Here is a 14,429-nt window from a genome sequence, read left to right as displayed (position 1 = left end):
ATTTATGCTTCCCAGTTGTGTCCGGAAAACCAAAAAACGCACAATTGCTTTTCTTTGACTTGTAGGGTGGGTTTCACCGTCTTTCTTTGGACCACCTGCTCATCTCTTTGGCTTTGCACTAAATGTCCCACAAAACCCCAACTCGGTATTTTTTTAAAAAATGTGCGAAGCTCCAACTTGAGGATTTTATTACGTGGCTTTACAGCTTTGTTTTTTAATTTAAAAAATCATAAATGGTCTTGGGGAATTTTGGGGAAGAGAATACAAATGTCTCCATCACAATATAAAGCCATTTTGAAACATCGGGGTGGGGGGAATGCAGCAAACCCCAATTCCCAGTCACCTTGATCTATCTCTGAGTCAGCTACTGGGTGTCGGGAGTCTTAGTTGCTCGCAGCTGCGTGATTGGCTGAAGATAGCTGCACCCTCAGTCAGCTTCAGTACCAGCGGCTTTGCAGAAATCTCTAAATCGCATTGGTTTCCTCTCGCACAAGTGTCTACGGGTAGTCCTCGACTTACAGCCACAATTGAGCCCAGAATTTACGTTGCTAAGCGAGAAATTTTGTCAAGTGAGTTGTGCCCGCGTTGAACGACTTTTCTTGCCACTCTTCTTAGAAGTGAATCACCGCAGTTGTTCAGATTGGCAACGCGGTCATGAAGCAAATCAGGCTTCACCTTGACTTTGCTTGTCGCAGAAGGGGATCCCATGACCCCAGGGCACTGTGACCGTCGTACAAATGAACCATTTGCCAAGCGTCTACATTTTGATCACGTGACCATGGGGGGGGCGGCTCCTCCGATGGTCTCAAGTCCCTTTTCCCCAGAGCCGTTGCAGCTTCGAACAGTCCCTAAACGAACCGTTGTAAGTCGAGGACTTCCTGTATTTATGCAAGCGCGTGTGCATGCGTGTGTTGTGTATTGAACTGGCCCCTTTGCCCTGCAGCATTGGGAGGGTACGGATGAAGACGCCCACAACAAAGGGTGTCCTAAACCTGGATGCGTTCAAAGAGGAGACGAGCATCGTCAGCGAAAACGAGCAGTAAGTGTATTGGCTTCAAGCTACAGGAACTCTGGAGTTTGCTTGCTGGCTGGCCCTTAAATCTTTCCTTTCCGATGTCTCTACAGGTCTCCGATGGAGCATTCTCCTTCCTTGGCTGCATTGCATTCCCATCCTGCATCCCCGGAGCAGATCCAGAAGTCTCTGCTGGAACACGTCTGGCATCGATACGCAGGTAGAGCCTTCTGCTTCCCTCCGGTTTGGCGAAAGGGCTCCAGAAATGTTGGGAGGCTCTCGATTAGTTCTTGATAAATACCCTGTATTTCCCCGAAAATAAGACCTCCCCAGATAATAAGCCCAATCGGATGTGTTAAAATAAGCCCTCCCCTCTAAAATATTTAAATGCATGCACAGCCAGTCCCTGCCATTTCCTGGGGGGAAATGCCCCACGCCTTCCCACATGCGCCTGCCATCCATGCGGAACGGCCTGGTGGAGGCTGCTGCCGCAAACCCTAGCTACTGCACCCCTTCTCTTAATGGCAGGTGCAAAAAGAGGGGCAGGCCAAGTGATGGTAGGGCTGGCAGGAATGTGCCAGAAACAGACAGAACTTCCGGCCCTCTCTGGATCAGCTGATCTGCGGGCTGAGGTTAAGGGGCCTCCTGCACCTCAAAAATAATAAGACCTCCCTGAAAAAAAGACCAAGCACACTTATTTCGGTGTGTGTGTGTGTGTGTGTGTGTGTGTGTTCAAAAGAAAATAAGACCCTGTCTTAATTTCGGGGAAACGGGGTATATTCCAGGACACTCATACCAGTCTTCCTTATGTCCTACACCAGCATAAATTCAAAAATAAAATGGCAATTTTTACCTAACCCCTGGGGATAACCAGCCTAATGTGGGAATTACATGGAAGTTCTGAGAATCCAAATCCTCATTTGCTCGTAAAATTTAATGGGTAGTTTTGAACCGGCCATTCAGCCTAACCCTTGTGTATCCTCTTGGACCCGCCCTATGCCTCATTCACACACCCTATTCACCCTCCCCAATCCTCACTACACCTCTGTGACCCTCACCGTGCCTCCTTCCACCCTCACTTCCCTTGCACCTCCCTGCACCCCGGCCTCACCACACTTCCCTCACCCAGCATCAGCCACTCGCTTCCCTGCCATCCTGCTTGCAAGCCACCTGAGACTTTCAATTTCCTGCCTGTTTCCCCTATGATTTGCCTGTGGGAAGCCAGCAGGAAGCTGCCTTGCCCAGCAGCTGTGGGATTCAGTTAACAATAGCAATGAGACTGCAGGGATTGCTAACGCTGAGCAATGCAGTCGTGCTTTGCAATCACATCACTCAGCCATGGAAATTGCCATTGTAAGTCGAGGAATACTTACATAAACACAGAAAATTGGAATGTATACACAATGCATTGGTCAATTGGTCATCCCAGCACTATAAAGCGGTTAGGGTGGGGATATAGGTCCAGTGCTCGAACAGACAGCATACCTGACTCTGGAATTCTGAAAGTTGCAATTGCAACTCCACACATCTGGAAAGAACGAGCTTAAGAAATACCTGATTGAGAATGTTAGGGGAGTAACAATTTCTCAAAATCCCAAGGATATATATTTTTTTAAATTATGCTTTGTGAAATGACAGTTCTTGCCAAACCATTTTCCCCCCCAAGAAGATCCTTGAGTTTTCTTATTTTTCCCTCTGCTCTCATACAAGTAGCCCCCGTTCATTTATTGACCGTTTTCAAAGTTACAACTGCGCTGAAAAAAGTGACTTGTGACCATTTTTTACATTTAAGGACTTTTGGGGCAGCCCCGTGATCACGTGATCAAAATTCAGATGCTTGGTCCATACTAATGACCGTGGTTGTGCCCCAGGGTCATGTGATCTGCTTTTGCGATTTTCTGACAAGCGAAAGTCCACGGGGAAGCCAGATCCACTTAACAACGGTGTTGCTAATTTATCCATTGCAGTGACTCCCTTAACAACTGTGGTAAGAAAGGTTGTTAAGGTTGTCGAATGGGGCAAAACTCCACAAATGTCCTCCTTAATGATAGAAATGTTGGGCTCAATTCTGGTCGTAAGTTGAGGACTACCTGTATTTTTTGGCCCTTCTGTGTCCCACTCTGTCACCCAAGGTCTTGACCCAGGCAGTCTCCACAGAGTATACAAAGAAACCCCAATGAGTTGGGCCTCTCTTTTGCCTCTAGGAGATCTTTCCAGCTCAGATGAAGACAACCTGAAACAGGAGGACAAAGAAAATGAGATGCCACGCAAAACGCAGCCCCACCTGTGCTTTGAGATCACCAGCGAAGATGGCTTTAAAGTGCAGGCTGACAGCATTGATGGTGAGGAAGGGGACCAGCCTTGGCAGAATTCCTTTCACCCAGCGGTCACCAAATGGTGGTCGGTGGCCCACGAGAAAATTTTGGTGGTCTGCAGACAAATTATTTGCATTTTTTGTATTGCACTAACTCAGGGGTCCTCAAACTACGGCCCCTGGGACGGAGGCGTGCAATGAACGCTTGTGTTGCTGCAGAGAGTCTCCCCCTTCGGGGTCTTTTGGTGCGAGTCGGAGTGGGGCAGAAATTCCAACTTGGGGTCTGCTTCACTCTCCTGGTGTGGGGCTTTGGGCGAAGGCTGGAGGGAAGCGCCACTGGTGGCAAAGAGCTGGAGGACCTTGTTCCAGTGGGACTGCATCATGGCCTGGAACTGGCTGCCAATTCTTTCTGATGGTGGTTGCTTAGCTCCCAACAACTGCTTCCTGTTGGGGCCCTAAGGAGTCTGGGCGGGCAGGCGACGCGAGGAGTAGTTGGGAAGGGAGGGGCACGTAGAGGCTGGCGAGGCGCCCCTTTATGTGAGTGACATCGAATTGGCCATGCCCACCCAGCTGGTCATTAGGCAAACCTTTTGAGTGGCCCAGGGTATTTAAAATTATGAATTTAGTGGTCCCTGAGGTCCCAAAGGTTGGGGACCCCTGCTTTAACCATTCTCTTGGGTGCTCTGTACTGCCTGCAAAGCTCCCTAAATAATGGTGGATTAGTACGGATGGGTTGCATTTTCTTGGGGTGTCGGTAGAAGTCAGGGGAGGCTTGCTTGAGAACCCTTTGGAGTTCCTAGACGTACCCCAAGTCACCCTCTGCCGAATCGCCTTACATTGATAGCCGATTACATTTGCAGTGAATTGTCTAGGCCTCTCCTAATATAATAATTCACGTGTTGCTGTTGTGCTTAATGCCCCCCTAATCCCTTGCGGGGTGGAGTCGGGGGCAATTGAATGGAGCCGAGTGTTTACTGGCCAGATGCCCTCCTTGTCTCCAATGCGGAGTTTTGTTCAGCAGATATATTCTCATCGTGCCCAGAGAGAGAACTATCGGCCTCTACCTAGAATCGAACTCAAAGCCTCCTGATTGTGAGGCAAGAGCTCCACCTCTAGGCCACTGCACCACTCCATATAATGATTCATTTGTGTTCTGTCTATATTCAGGTGCCTGGAAAGCAGTGATTGAGAAGGTCCAGGAAGCTCGCACCAATGCCCGGCTCAAACACTTGTCCTTTGCAGGTAATAGAAGTTCTGTACCAGTTGGGATTTCTCAGCCTTTTCCATTTGAAGGGAACAAGCTAGAAGGAGGGAAAGGTAGATTAGCATAGCATTAGGCTTTTTTCTGTGCAAGCAGGACTTCCTGGGACCAGGCCTGGGGGCTGAATTGCACACACCTGTTTTTCCTTACAGGGATGAATGGAGTGAGAATGTTGGGGATGCATCACGATGCTGTCATCTTCCTAGTGGAGCAGCTGTATGGGGCCAAGGCCTGCCACAAGTATAAATTCCGATACCACCAGCACGAAGGCGAGGAAGAGGAGCTGCCTCTCAATCCTCACGGTTGTGCCCGGGCTGAAGTTTATGTCAGGTGGGCGAATAACTTTCCCTTTTTTTTTCTTTTTGGTACAGGATAATAACCAATACAGGTGCTCGCCTAATTAGAATTTGTGACCTTCTGGGACAACTTCTCCATTGTTGTAAACCATCCAAGAAAGTTGCAAATTATGATCGTGTAACCCTGGGACAGTTAGGATCAGAAAGGTCGGCAGTTCGAATCCCTAGTGCCGCGTAACAGAGTGAGCTTGTCCCAGCTTCTGCCAACCTAGCAGCTTGAAAGCATGTAAAAATGCAAGTAGAAAAATAGGGACCACGTTGGTGGGAAAGTAACAGCGTTCCATGCGCCTTCGGCCACATGACCACAGAGACATCTTCGGACAGCGCTGTCTCTTCAGCTTTGAAACGGAGATGAGCACCGCCCCCTAAAGCTGGAAACGACTAGCACGCATGCGTGGGGAACTTTTACTTTTTAACCCTGGGACAGTGCAGTTACCATAAATACGAGTCAATTGCCATGCACCAGTTCATGAACAATGACCACAGGAATGCTGCTATGGTTATAAGCGCAAGCACCGGTCATAAGTCACCTGTTTCATGTTGTTGTAACTTTTGGGTGGTTGCTAAACAAATAGTCATAAGTCGAGGACTACCTTTATTTGAAGCCTGTGCAGCAATAGAAAGGGGTTCCTGATCCAGTCGGTTTTGGAAAGCAGGCTAGAATGCGCGAGAAAAAGCGATTGAAAGGACAGACAATCTATTTGGGTTCTGAACAATCCTCTATTCCTTCTCCTTCAGGAAATGCACTTTTGACATGTTCAACTTCTTAGCATCTCAGCATCGTGTGCTTCCTGATGGTGGCCCTTACGATGAAGAAGAAGATGAAGTGCAGCTGAAATCCACCAGGTAAAGAGGCCCTCTCGGTTTCATTCTCCCGAAGCTGGAGTAGACATCGTGTCGTCTGTTCTGACTCTTGTGTTTGGTAATGTCATTTCCGGCAGCTGTGTGCAACCAAAACAACTCGATTCAGGCTTATTGAAAGGAGATTTCTGTGTTGCAGAAATCTTGGCAGCTAGATTTTAAACATTCTATTTGTCTTTTTTTAATGTTTGTTAGGATAAGAACCGCTTGATTTTCTTACTAACCACTTGTTAGCAAGTTAATTATTAGTACGGAGTTGGCTCCCCATTTTCCCAATAAAGAAACAACGTGTTCATGTTTCAAATTTGACGATTTTGCAGGCCATCAATCTATTTCTCCAGATTTTATGGGCATTCATTGTAGACGCAGATTTATTCATGACTAGAGAACAACTATTGAAAGCGGGTTAATTAACTCTTAGATTTCTGATGTCAATAGAGCTGCATGATAGCTTTTAATTAGGTTCTAATGGGAACCTGCAAAATCTTAATTACTGATTTTGAGATAAATGAGATGTGAAACCTGTAAAGTGCTTTTTCTTCTTTAGCTCATAAAACTAAAAGCCTGAATAGCCTGTATCCCTAATAACAATCTTTCTGTCACGTCTGTACCAAAGTATTGCTCTAAAAAGGGGTGTGTGTGATTTCCTGCCCCAAATCTTACGCCTGTTCACAATATCCTATGTAATAGCTTTGAAAGAGCCAGTCATGTCCTTGTGTGGTTTAGGGCCTGATCTGGTCTATTATATCTTAGGCGAGCTACCAGCTTGGAGCTACCCATGGCCATGAGGTTTCGGCACCTGAAGAAAACTTCCAAAGAGGCTGTGGGAGTGTACAGGTAATGCTTCAAAGGGATCACAGAATATAGCATTGGAAGGGACCTTGAAGGTCTTCTAGTCCAGCCCCCTTCCCTGCTCAAGCAGGAAACCCTACACTGTTTCGGACAAAAGGTTTTCCAATCTCTTCTTAAAAGCCTCCATTGTTGTAGCACCCACAATTTCTGGAAGCAAATTGTTCCGCCGATTAAATTGTTCTTGACTTATCAGGAAATTTCTCCTTAGTTCTGGGTTGGTTCTCCCCTTGATTAGTTCCCACCCATTGCTTCTCGTCCTGCCTTCAGGTGTTTTGAGGAATAACTTGTCTCCCTCTTCTTTGTGGCAACCACTTAGAACAGGGATCAGCAACATGTGGCTCTTTCATCCCTCTGCTGCGGCTCCCTGTCGCTGGTCGGCTCCACAATTGATAGGGCTTTCGGTTATGACAGGTAGAGGAAAAAGGATGTCACACTAGGAGGAGACTCTATGGTGCGGGAACCAGACTTCCGGTCGGCTCCGGAATTGAATAGGGGGCTTCTGGTTAGGACCTTTGTGGCTCTTTTGAGTATTTAAGGTTGCTGACCCGTGCCTTAGATAGTAGAAGACTGCTATCATATTACCCCTAGTCCTTCTTTCCATTTAAGCTAGAACTTACCCAATGCCTGCAACTTTTCTTCATATATTTTAGCCTCCAAATCATCACTTGTTTAAGTCTTCCAGACAAAGTGTAGACAAAGCTGTGTCCTGTAATTGTTCCAGGATCTTGGGAGAGCAAAAGTCCTACCAACTCCCTGGGTTAATTCGTATGCCCTCTCGTTAGTTTTCACCTGTCAAATGCTCTCTCCCTTTTCAGGTCAGCCATCCATGGGCGGGGCCTGTTCTGCAAGCGCAACATTGACGCGGGCGAGATGGTGATTGAGTACTCCGGCATTGTCATCCGTTCGGTGCTCACCGATAAGCGTGAAAAGTACTACGACAGCAAGGTATGCTGGTGAAGGAAGGGTAAAGGGAAAAAAAAAAGGGGGGGGGGAGTGCATGCTGGGAAAGGAAGTATCATGGGTAGCCAATTTGTCCCAAAAGGGCTTTTTCAAAAGGCAAACTGGACTTTCTTCATTTTTTCCTTGAAGACATTTTGCTTCTCATCGAAGAATCTTCTTCAGTTCTGATCTGAGATCAGAACTGAAGGAGCTTCTTGGATGAGAACAGAGGCGGTATTCACCAGTTCTGGAGAACCAGTAGTGGAAATTTTGAGTAGTTTGGAGAACCGGTAAATACCACCTCTGACTGACCCCATCCCCATCTATTCTCTGCCTCCCGAGGCCCAGCTGATCGGGAGGAAATGGGGATTTTACAGTTTCCTTCCCCTGGAGTGGGGAGGGAATGGAGTTTTACAGTATCCTTCCCCTGCCACTCCCACCAAGCCATGCCCACCAAGCCATGCCCACAGAACCGGTAGTAAAAAAAAAAATGAATCCCACCACTGGATGAGAAGCAAAACATCTTCAAGGAAAAAAAACAAAGTCCAGTTAACTCTTGAAAAAGCACCTTTGGGACAACCATGACCTGGATGACTGAGAATCTCCATAGACATGATGCCAGCTTGTTCTCCTCTTATCTCTGTTGGGTTCTTGATGTTCTCTGAGCATCCTTCTCTTCCTGCCGTTATCAAGTTAGGTAACCTCATCATCGCAAGCTTGGGGTTTCCCCATTCAAACTTTCTGTCCCTTGGGCCGAACTCATTTCCAACTTTTCTCCTCCTTCATGAGGACTAGGGCTTCTTCTCCACAACCAAGAATCCCAACAACACAACCCCGAGCTCCGTGGATTCTCTTTAAACTCCCCTTTCCTTCCTCGCAGGGCATTGGATGCTACATGTTCCGCATTGATGACTTTGATGTGGTGGACGCCACGATGCACGGCAACGCCGCCCGCTTCATCAACCACTCCTGCGAGCCCAACTGCTACTCCCGCGTCATCCACGTCGAAGGCCAGAAGCATATTGTCATTTTCGCCCTGCGCCGGATCTTCCGGGGGGAAGAACTCACCTACGACTACAAGTTCCCCTTCGAAGACGCCGGCAGCAAACTCCCTTGCAATTGTGGAGCCAAGCGCTGCCGTCGTTTCCTCAATTAAAGACCGGTCCCTCACCTGGCTTTCCAGTTCCATACGCTTGCCCAGCCTCTTCCCGGTGTCTGCGGGAAGCCAGGCCAAGCGGATGGAAGGGGAGCTTAATCATGGCATAACCTTTTGGTGGGCTGCTGCATTGCTGACTCATCCTTTTTAATTCCTTGAAGCGTGTGACTCCAAGGGCCTCAATCATCTCCAAAGAGCATCAGGGATGCCGGTCTTGTGGGTGATGAGGAAAAGCTCTTAGCGGCAGCTCGGTCTTTATTTTTATTTTTTTTTGTGGCTTGAAATTATGAGACGCAGAGATCCAGGGCAAAAAAAAAAAAAAAATGCGGGAAGAATCACCTCTTATTTGTGCCCCTCTCCTTCTGCTTCATAGACCTCTTTCCCTTCTTCTTCTTCTTCCTCCTCTTCTTCCCCCTCCGCACCTCCCCAAATCCTGTGGGGCAAGAACAATCTTTTATTTTGTACTTTTAAATTTTGTGGGTTTTTCCCCCCCTCCTTCCTCCAAGATGATCCTCTGTTTTAAAGAAGAAGAAAAAAAAATACATCAAACCCAGGAGGATGTAAATAGTTGTACAAATTTCTAAACCTGTTTATTTTCTATGCACTTTTTTTATTTAAGATGCTCAGTCAACTCAGACGGGAAAGGGTTGGATTCTTGTTGGTATAATTTTAAATAAAAAGCAATTTTGACACAAGATTGTGTCTTCTATGGCTGTTCTGACCTAGGCTTCCCCCAAAAGCACAAGGCAAGAGTCCTGGTCCCAGCAAAACCCCTTTTATTAAAAGAATGTGAATTCCTCCCATTCACATTCAACAGAGGCTTGGCAAAGAGTCTTTTCAAAGGAATATTTATGACTACAAACCGTATCTATCTGGGAAAGCTGCCATGGAAATATTTTCCAAACACAGTGCTGTGCAAGGAAAGACTGGGCAGAGTCTCTGAGATTCACGGACAGATCTTCACACTCCTGAAATGAATCTAACGACCGAACGAATGGTTTCCTGCAAAATCCCACTCCGCTTTCGCTCCTCTTTTATTTCCTATGGGAGCAACCAATCACCTTCCACTTGTGACTTTACTCCCAAGTCGACCCTAATTTCTGAGTTGTTCTTTTCTTCTGGCAGCTCTGCGCATGCGCACACTGGGAACAGGCTCCAGCTGTTCCTCTGCCTCACTGCTGCCTAGCTCTGTAGGCACCTGACCACTGCCAGACGGCCTCGGTCCCATCTCTGCCTTTGATGCAGAGCCCTCGTCCGAGCCTTCCCCAGCCTCCAGGACTGGCCCATCCTCCTCCCCAACCTCCTCACTGTCCGACTGTCCTACCAGCACCACTGGCTGCTGGCTGGCCACAACAATGGCTTCAGTTGCTTTAAATTTCAGGATGAAGGAGAATGCGTGAATGTAGAATAAAACCTCTCTGGAGCAGGACGGTGGTTCTGTGATTTAATGAACTTTCCTTGGTTATAACAGAATTGAGAATACACAACGTGCGACTATAATTGTTCACAATTTGCGACTAGAATGGAACCTGCTGTTTACAGTGACTTGTAAATTAAGTTAGTGTGCGGCCATGCACAATTTTACGACCTTTTTTTGTTGTGGTGAAGTGAACCCATTGTTCACTGTGGGGCTTCTTTTTTTTTTGCCAGAAACCAGAAGCAAGCACCGGTTTCTGGCAAAAACGTAAGAGTAACTGCAAGACACTGCAAAAGACTGTGCTGTAAATACGGGCCGATTGCTGAGTGCCCAAAATGCAGTCCTGTGACTGCAAAAGAAGAGCGTGGATATTGGATCTTCAAATCCAGATCAAAAGAAGCTTTTTCTGGGTCTTTTGAAGCTTTTACAGTTGATAAGTGATCAGTTGTAAGTCGAGGATTACCTTCTGAATTTTCTCAAGCAATCCTCAAAATAATTGCTGCCTGAAATGGCTTACTGGCCTCCTTTACCACTAAATGCAGCTGACAGTGTTCTCAGAGTCTTGCTGGCTGGGGAAGCATTGAAGTCCACATACCATTTTTTTAAAAGTGCCCACTTTCATAAACATTACTTTTAAAAAACTGACCCGGGCAGCACACGGAGAAGCACAGTTCCGCACATGACTTCCTTTTTAAAAAAGAACTACAACTACCAGCATCCTCTTCTCCGATGAGAAATGCAATCCCATCATGCGGCGGGGTGGGCGTGATTTCACCCTGTTGATTTCAAGAAGTAGACTTTGCAAAGTGGTAGAATGGCAGAGGGCCTGGGCTGGATCCCGAATAATAATGATGATGATGATAATAATAATAATCCAGGAAGTTCTAATTATAGCCTTTTTGTTTATTTTTATTTGTTAAATTTGCTTTTGCTTAATTATGACCTAAAGCAATTTTTAGTACTTTATTTTTTTCTCGGGGTGAGCTTGCAGATTGTATTATCATTCCGATTGGCTCCCTTTGTGTGAGCCAGAGAAGACATCTGGGTGCCCACGTCTCTTCGGCGACTTTGCACTACAAATCCTATAAGCCGCAATGAGAATAGAGTAGAATAGAATTCTTTATTGGCCAAGTGTGATTGGACACACAAGGAATTTGTCTTTGGTGCCGAGGCTCTCAGTGTACATAAAGTCAAATAGAACACGTTCATCAAGAATCATAAAATGCAACACTTAGTGATAGTCATAGATTACCAATAAGCAATCAAATCGTACTAGGAAACAAATAAAACAATATAAATTGCAAAGATACCAGCAACGCGGTTAAACTCATAAGTGGGAAGAGATAGGTACCAGGAAGGATGAGAAGAATAATAGTAATGCAGTCTTAGTAAATTATTGACAGTGTTGTGGGGATTAGTTGTTTAACAGAGTGATGGCACTGGAGGAAAAACTCTCCTTGTGACTAGCTGTTCTAGCAGAATAAGCCACAATTAGTCAAACAAACAAACAGAAGAGGACTTGTCGTCCAAAGCGACCTGCGAGATCACTTTAGGCCGTTCATAGAGAAAGTGTGCCTCTATCTACGTCTATGTGGTCCCTTGAAAAAGCACCTTTAGGATGCCTCTCCTGCCCTCCCATCTCTCCTTGGGCATTTGCCCAGCAGCTTGCGGACCACAGCTCCCAGAGTTCCTGGCGGCGGGGCGGGGCTTTCTGCCAGGAAGCAGCTGCGCCGGGAAGTGAGAGGGAAAGGGAGGGGGGAGGCTCTCTTTCGGGCGGGCGTCGGAAGAGCGAGGCGGGTCGGGTCCCCTCTGGAGCCCCGCTCCTTCAAGTCTTCAGCGCGGGGCTTCCTTTCTTTCTGCCGCGGGGCTGGGAGGGCAGCCGTGGGCACCATGAACCTGGAGCGCGTCTCCAACGAAGAGAAGCTGAACCTCTGCCGGAAATACTACCTGGGTGAGCGGGTCCAGCGCAGCCTGATTGGGGTGTGTGTGTGGTAGCGGTGGAGGAGCGGCCTCGGGGGACCCCCTCCCCACAAGCCCCTGAATGCAGCCCTCGGTCTCTGCAGGGCGCCAGGGGTGGGAGGGGATAAGACTGGGGTCCTTGTATAAAAGAAGGGGTCAAGAGGCAGGGGGCTCAGCGGAAGTGGGTCGGTGGATCTTAAGAGGCTGACGGGGATTCTGGGAGTTGAACTCCAGGACACTTTAAGTGGTTGAGTGTGGAAAAACACTGGGCTAGCTGAAGGAAAATAGATTCACCCTGGCTGACTGGGGGATTCTGGGAGTTGAAGTCCACTTTGAAAAACACTGGGCTAGCTCAAGGAAAATACATTAAACTGGCTGACTTTGGGATTCTGGGAGTTGAGGTCCAGGCCACTTTAAGTGGTTGAGTGTGGAAAAACACTGGGCTAGCTGAAGGAAAATAGATTCACCCTGGCTGACCAGGGGATTCTGGGAGTTGAAGTCCAGGCCACTTCAAAGTCCACTTTGGAAACACTGGGCTAGCTCAAGGAAAATATAGTCCCCATGGCTGGCTGGGAGATTCTGGGAGTTAAAGTCCACACATCTTAAAGATGCCCAGCTTGATAAACATTGCTGTAAAATATAATTTACTATTTGATTACGGGGATTTAACAGGTTAGCTTATTATTTATTTAGCGTATGGCATATCATACATGGACTAGCAATATAAAAATCATATTTCTATTAGATTAGTGGAATATGGTAAAATGAAAAGATCTATGTTCAAATGTCAATGTCTAGGCCATCTAACCATTGAAGTGTAGCATTGTTTATATTAAAAGATATCAGATACTGGAAGAAAATAGAATAGATAATAATGTCTTTCTCCCGTCTCTTTAGGTGGCTTTGCTCTGCTCCCTTTCCTGTGGCTGGTGAACGTTATCTGGTTTTTCCGAGAGGCCTTTTTAGCACCCGCCTACACTGAGCAGCTTCAGATCAAGCGCTGTGAGTTTCCTGGGAGGACGAGGGGGCAGGAGGGTATTCTTGTGTGTACAGTATGTCCTAAGCCCGGTGTCAAATTCAAGACCCGGGGGCCGCCCTCAACACAGCAAAGGACCGGCCCGGGGTGCCTCTACCAGAGAAAACGGAGTTTGGGAGGACTGTGTGTGGCTCCCACAAGCTCTGTTTTTGGAGGCAGGAGGTTGTAGGAGGCCGTCGCGGTCAAAAATAGGGTTTGGGGGGGAACGGGACACGTGGCCCTCCTGAGCTCCATTTTTCCTGGCAGAAGGCTAGCAAAACAAACTAAAAGCCAAACAAAATGAGAAATGTTTCCCCTTTTGCATTGGAAGGGACAGGAAAGGAGAAAGGGAAAGAGGGAAAGAAAAAGAAGGAAAGGGGGGAAGGAAGAAGAAGAAAGGAGAATGAAGAGGGAAGGGAGGAAGGATCTGAGGGAAATGCTGCCTTAGTACTTGGCCACACAGGTGCCCTCCGACACAAGTGACATCGAGCTGCGCCCCCCCCCCCCCCGAGGTCAACACAACCCTGATGCGGCCCTCAGTGAAATCGAGTTTGACACACACACACCCCCCCCCTAAGACAACAGCCCTGACTGGAACTCCGTTCTTGATGAGATGCTGGGACGGGAGATAAAAGCATTGGAGGAATGCTTAATTATTTTCTGGTCATTTCTTTCCACCTCTTCACAGATGTGCAACGGTCAGCCTTAGGTCTCCTTTTCTGGGCGATTGTGCTCACAACGTGGAGCTGTATCTTCCAGGCACGCCGGGCCGAGTGGGGCGAACTCGGCGACTATCTTTCCTTCACCATTCCATTGGGCATCCCCTGATACACCTCCTTCCTTAAGGTCCTCAAGATGGACTTCTGCATTTTACTGTCGGACTCCTTGAATAGCCTCCCCCTCCCCCCCCCCCGGCTAATTTTTTTCTTAATATCTCCTTTTCATGGAATCCAGGTTAGGATTCTCCTGTGGTAAACTATGGGGGGGGGCACCTCTTCTCTATATGGTCCTCTGTCTGGATCATCAACTCCGACTCTCCTTGACTACAAGAGATGATCAATAAAGATAGGATGGTCTCTTCCTGTTGGCCTCCAGCGTTGATGGTGTTGTGAGAAAGGGATGAGTGGTGTGGGGTGAAACCTCTCGTTCAGAACAGGTGTCTGGTTGAGTGCATGAACTTTGAGCTGCTTGTTTATTCTTGACCAGTGATGCTAAACTTTTCGGCACTGAGTACCAAAAAGGTCACGCAGAAATGTTGCGTGCATGCTCGTTGTCACTCTATGGAAA

At 47.4% G+C, this 14,429-nt stretch overlaps 2 protein-coding genes across 6 annotated transcripts in view; both read left to right on the top strand.

Moving 5' to 3' along the window:
• Positions 1 to 9,446, top strand: part of KMT2B (lysine methyltransferase 2B) — a 74,518-nt gene extending 65,072 nt beyond the window's left edge. For 4 of the 5 annotated variants that reach the window (XM_081962111.1, XM_081962109.1, XM_081962108.1 and 1 more), the window contains 9 exons: positions 944 to 1,039; positions 1,126 to 1,232; positions 3,217 to 3,354; positions 4,494 to 4,568; positions 4,740 to 4,917; positions 5,682 to 5,789; positions 6,558 to 6,641; positions 7,472 to 7,601; positions 8,476 to 9,446. In XM_081962111.1, coding sequence (XP_081818237.1) covers positions 944 to 1,039; positions 1,126 to 1,232; positions 3,217 to 3,354; positions 4,494 to 4,568; positions 4,740 to 4,917; positions 5,682 to 5,789; positions 6,558 to 6,641; positions 7,472 to 7,601; positions 8,476 to 8,751 — 1,192 coding nt within the window. In that variant the 3' untranslated portion in view covers positions 8,752 to 9,446. The remainder of the gene's footprint in view (positions 1 to 943; positions 1,040 to 1,125; positions 1,233 to 3,216; positions 3,355 to 4,493; positions 4,569 to 4,739; positions 4,918 to 5,681; positions 5,790 to 6,557; positions 6,642 to 7,471; positions 7,602 to 8,475) is intronic. The other variant, XM_081962110.1, reaches the window with a different exon arrangement.
• Positions 9,447 to 11,916: 2,470 nt separating this feature from the next.
• On the top strand, positions 11,917 to 14,222 carry PSENEN (presenilin enhancer, gamma-secretase subunit). Its single transcript, XM_081962143.1, has 3 exons — positions 11,917 to 12,119; positions 13,025 to 13,129; positions 13,831 to 14,222. Exons 1-3 carry the CDS (start codon positions 12,059 to 12,061, stop codon positions 13,968 to 13,970), a joined length of 306 nt encoding a protein of 101 aa, XP_081818269.1. The 5' UTR covers positions 11,917 to 12,058; the 3' UTR covers positions 13,971 to 14,222.
• Positions 14,223 to 14,429: the final 207 nt, after the last annotated feature.

Source organism: Natrix helvetica, assembly GCF_964273705.1.
Source record: "Natrix helvetica genome assembly, chromosome: 9".
Classification (NCBI taxonomy): Eukaryota; Metazoa; Chordata; class Lepidosauria; order Squamata; family Natricidae; genus Natrix; species Natrix helvetica.
Note: the sequence above shows the minus strand (reverse complement) of the source record. Positions and strands in the feature narration are given on the sequence as shown.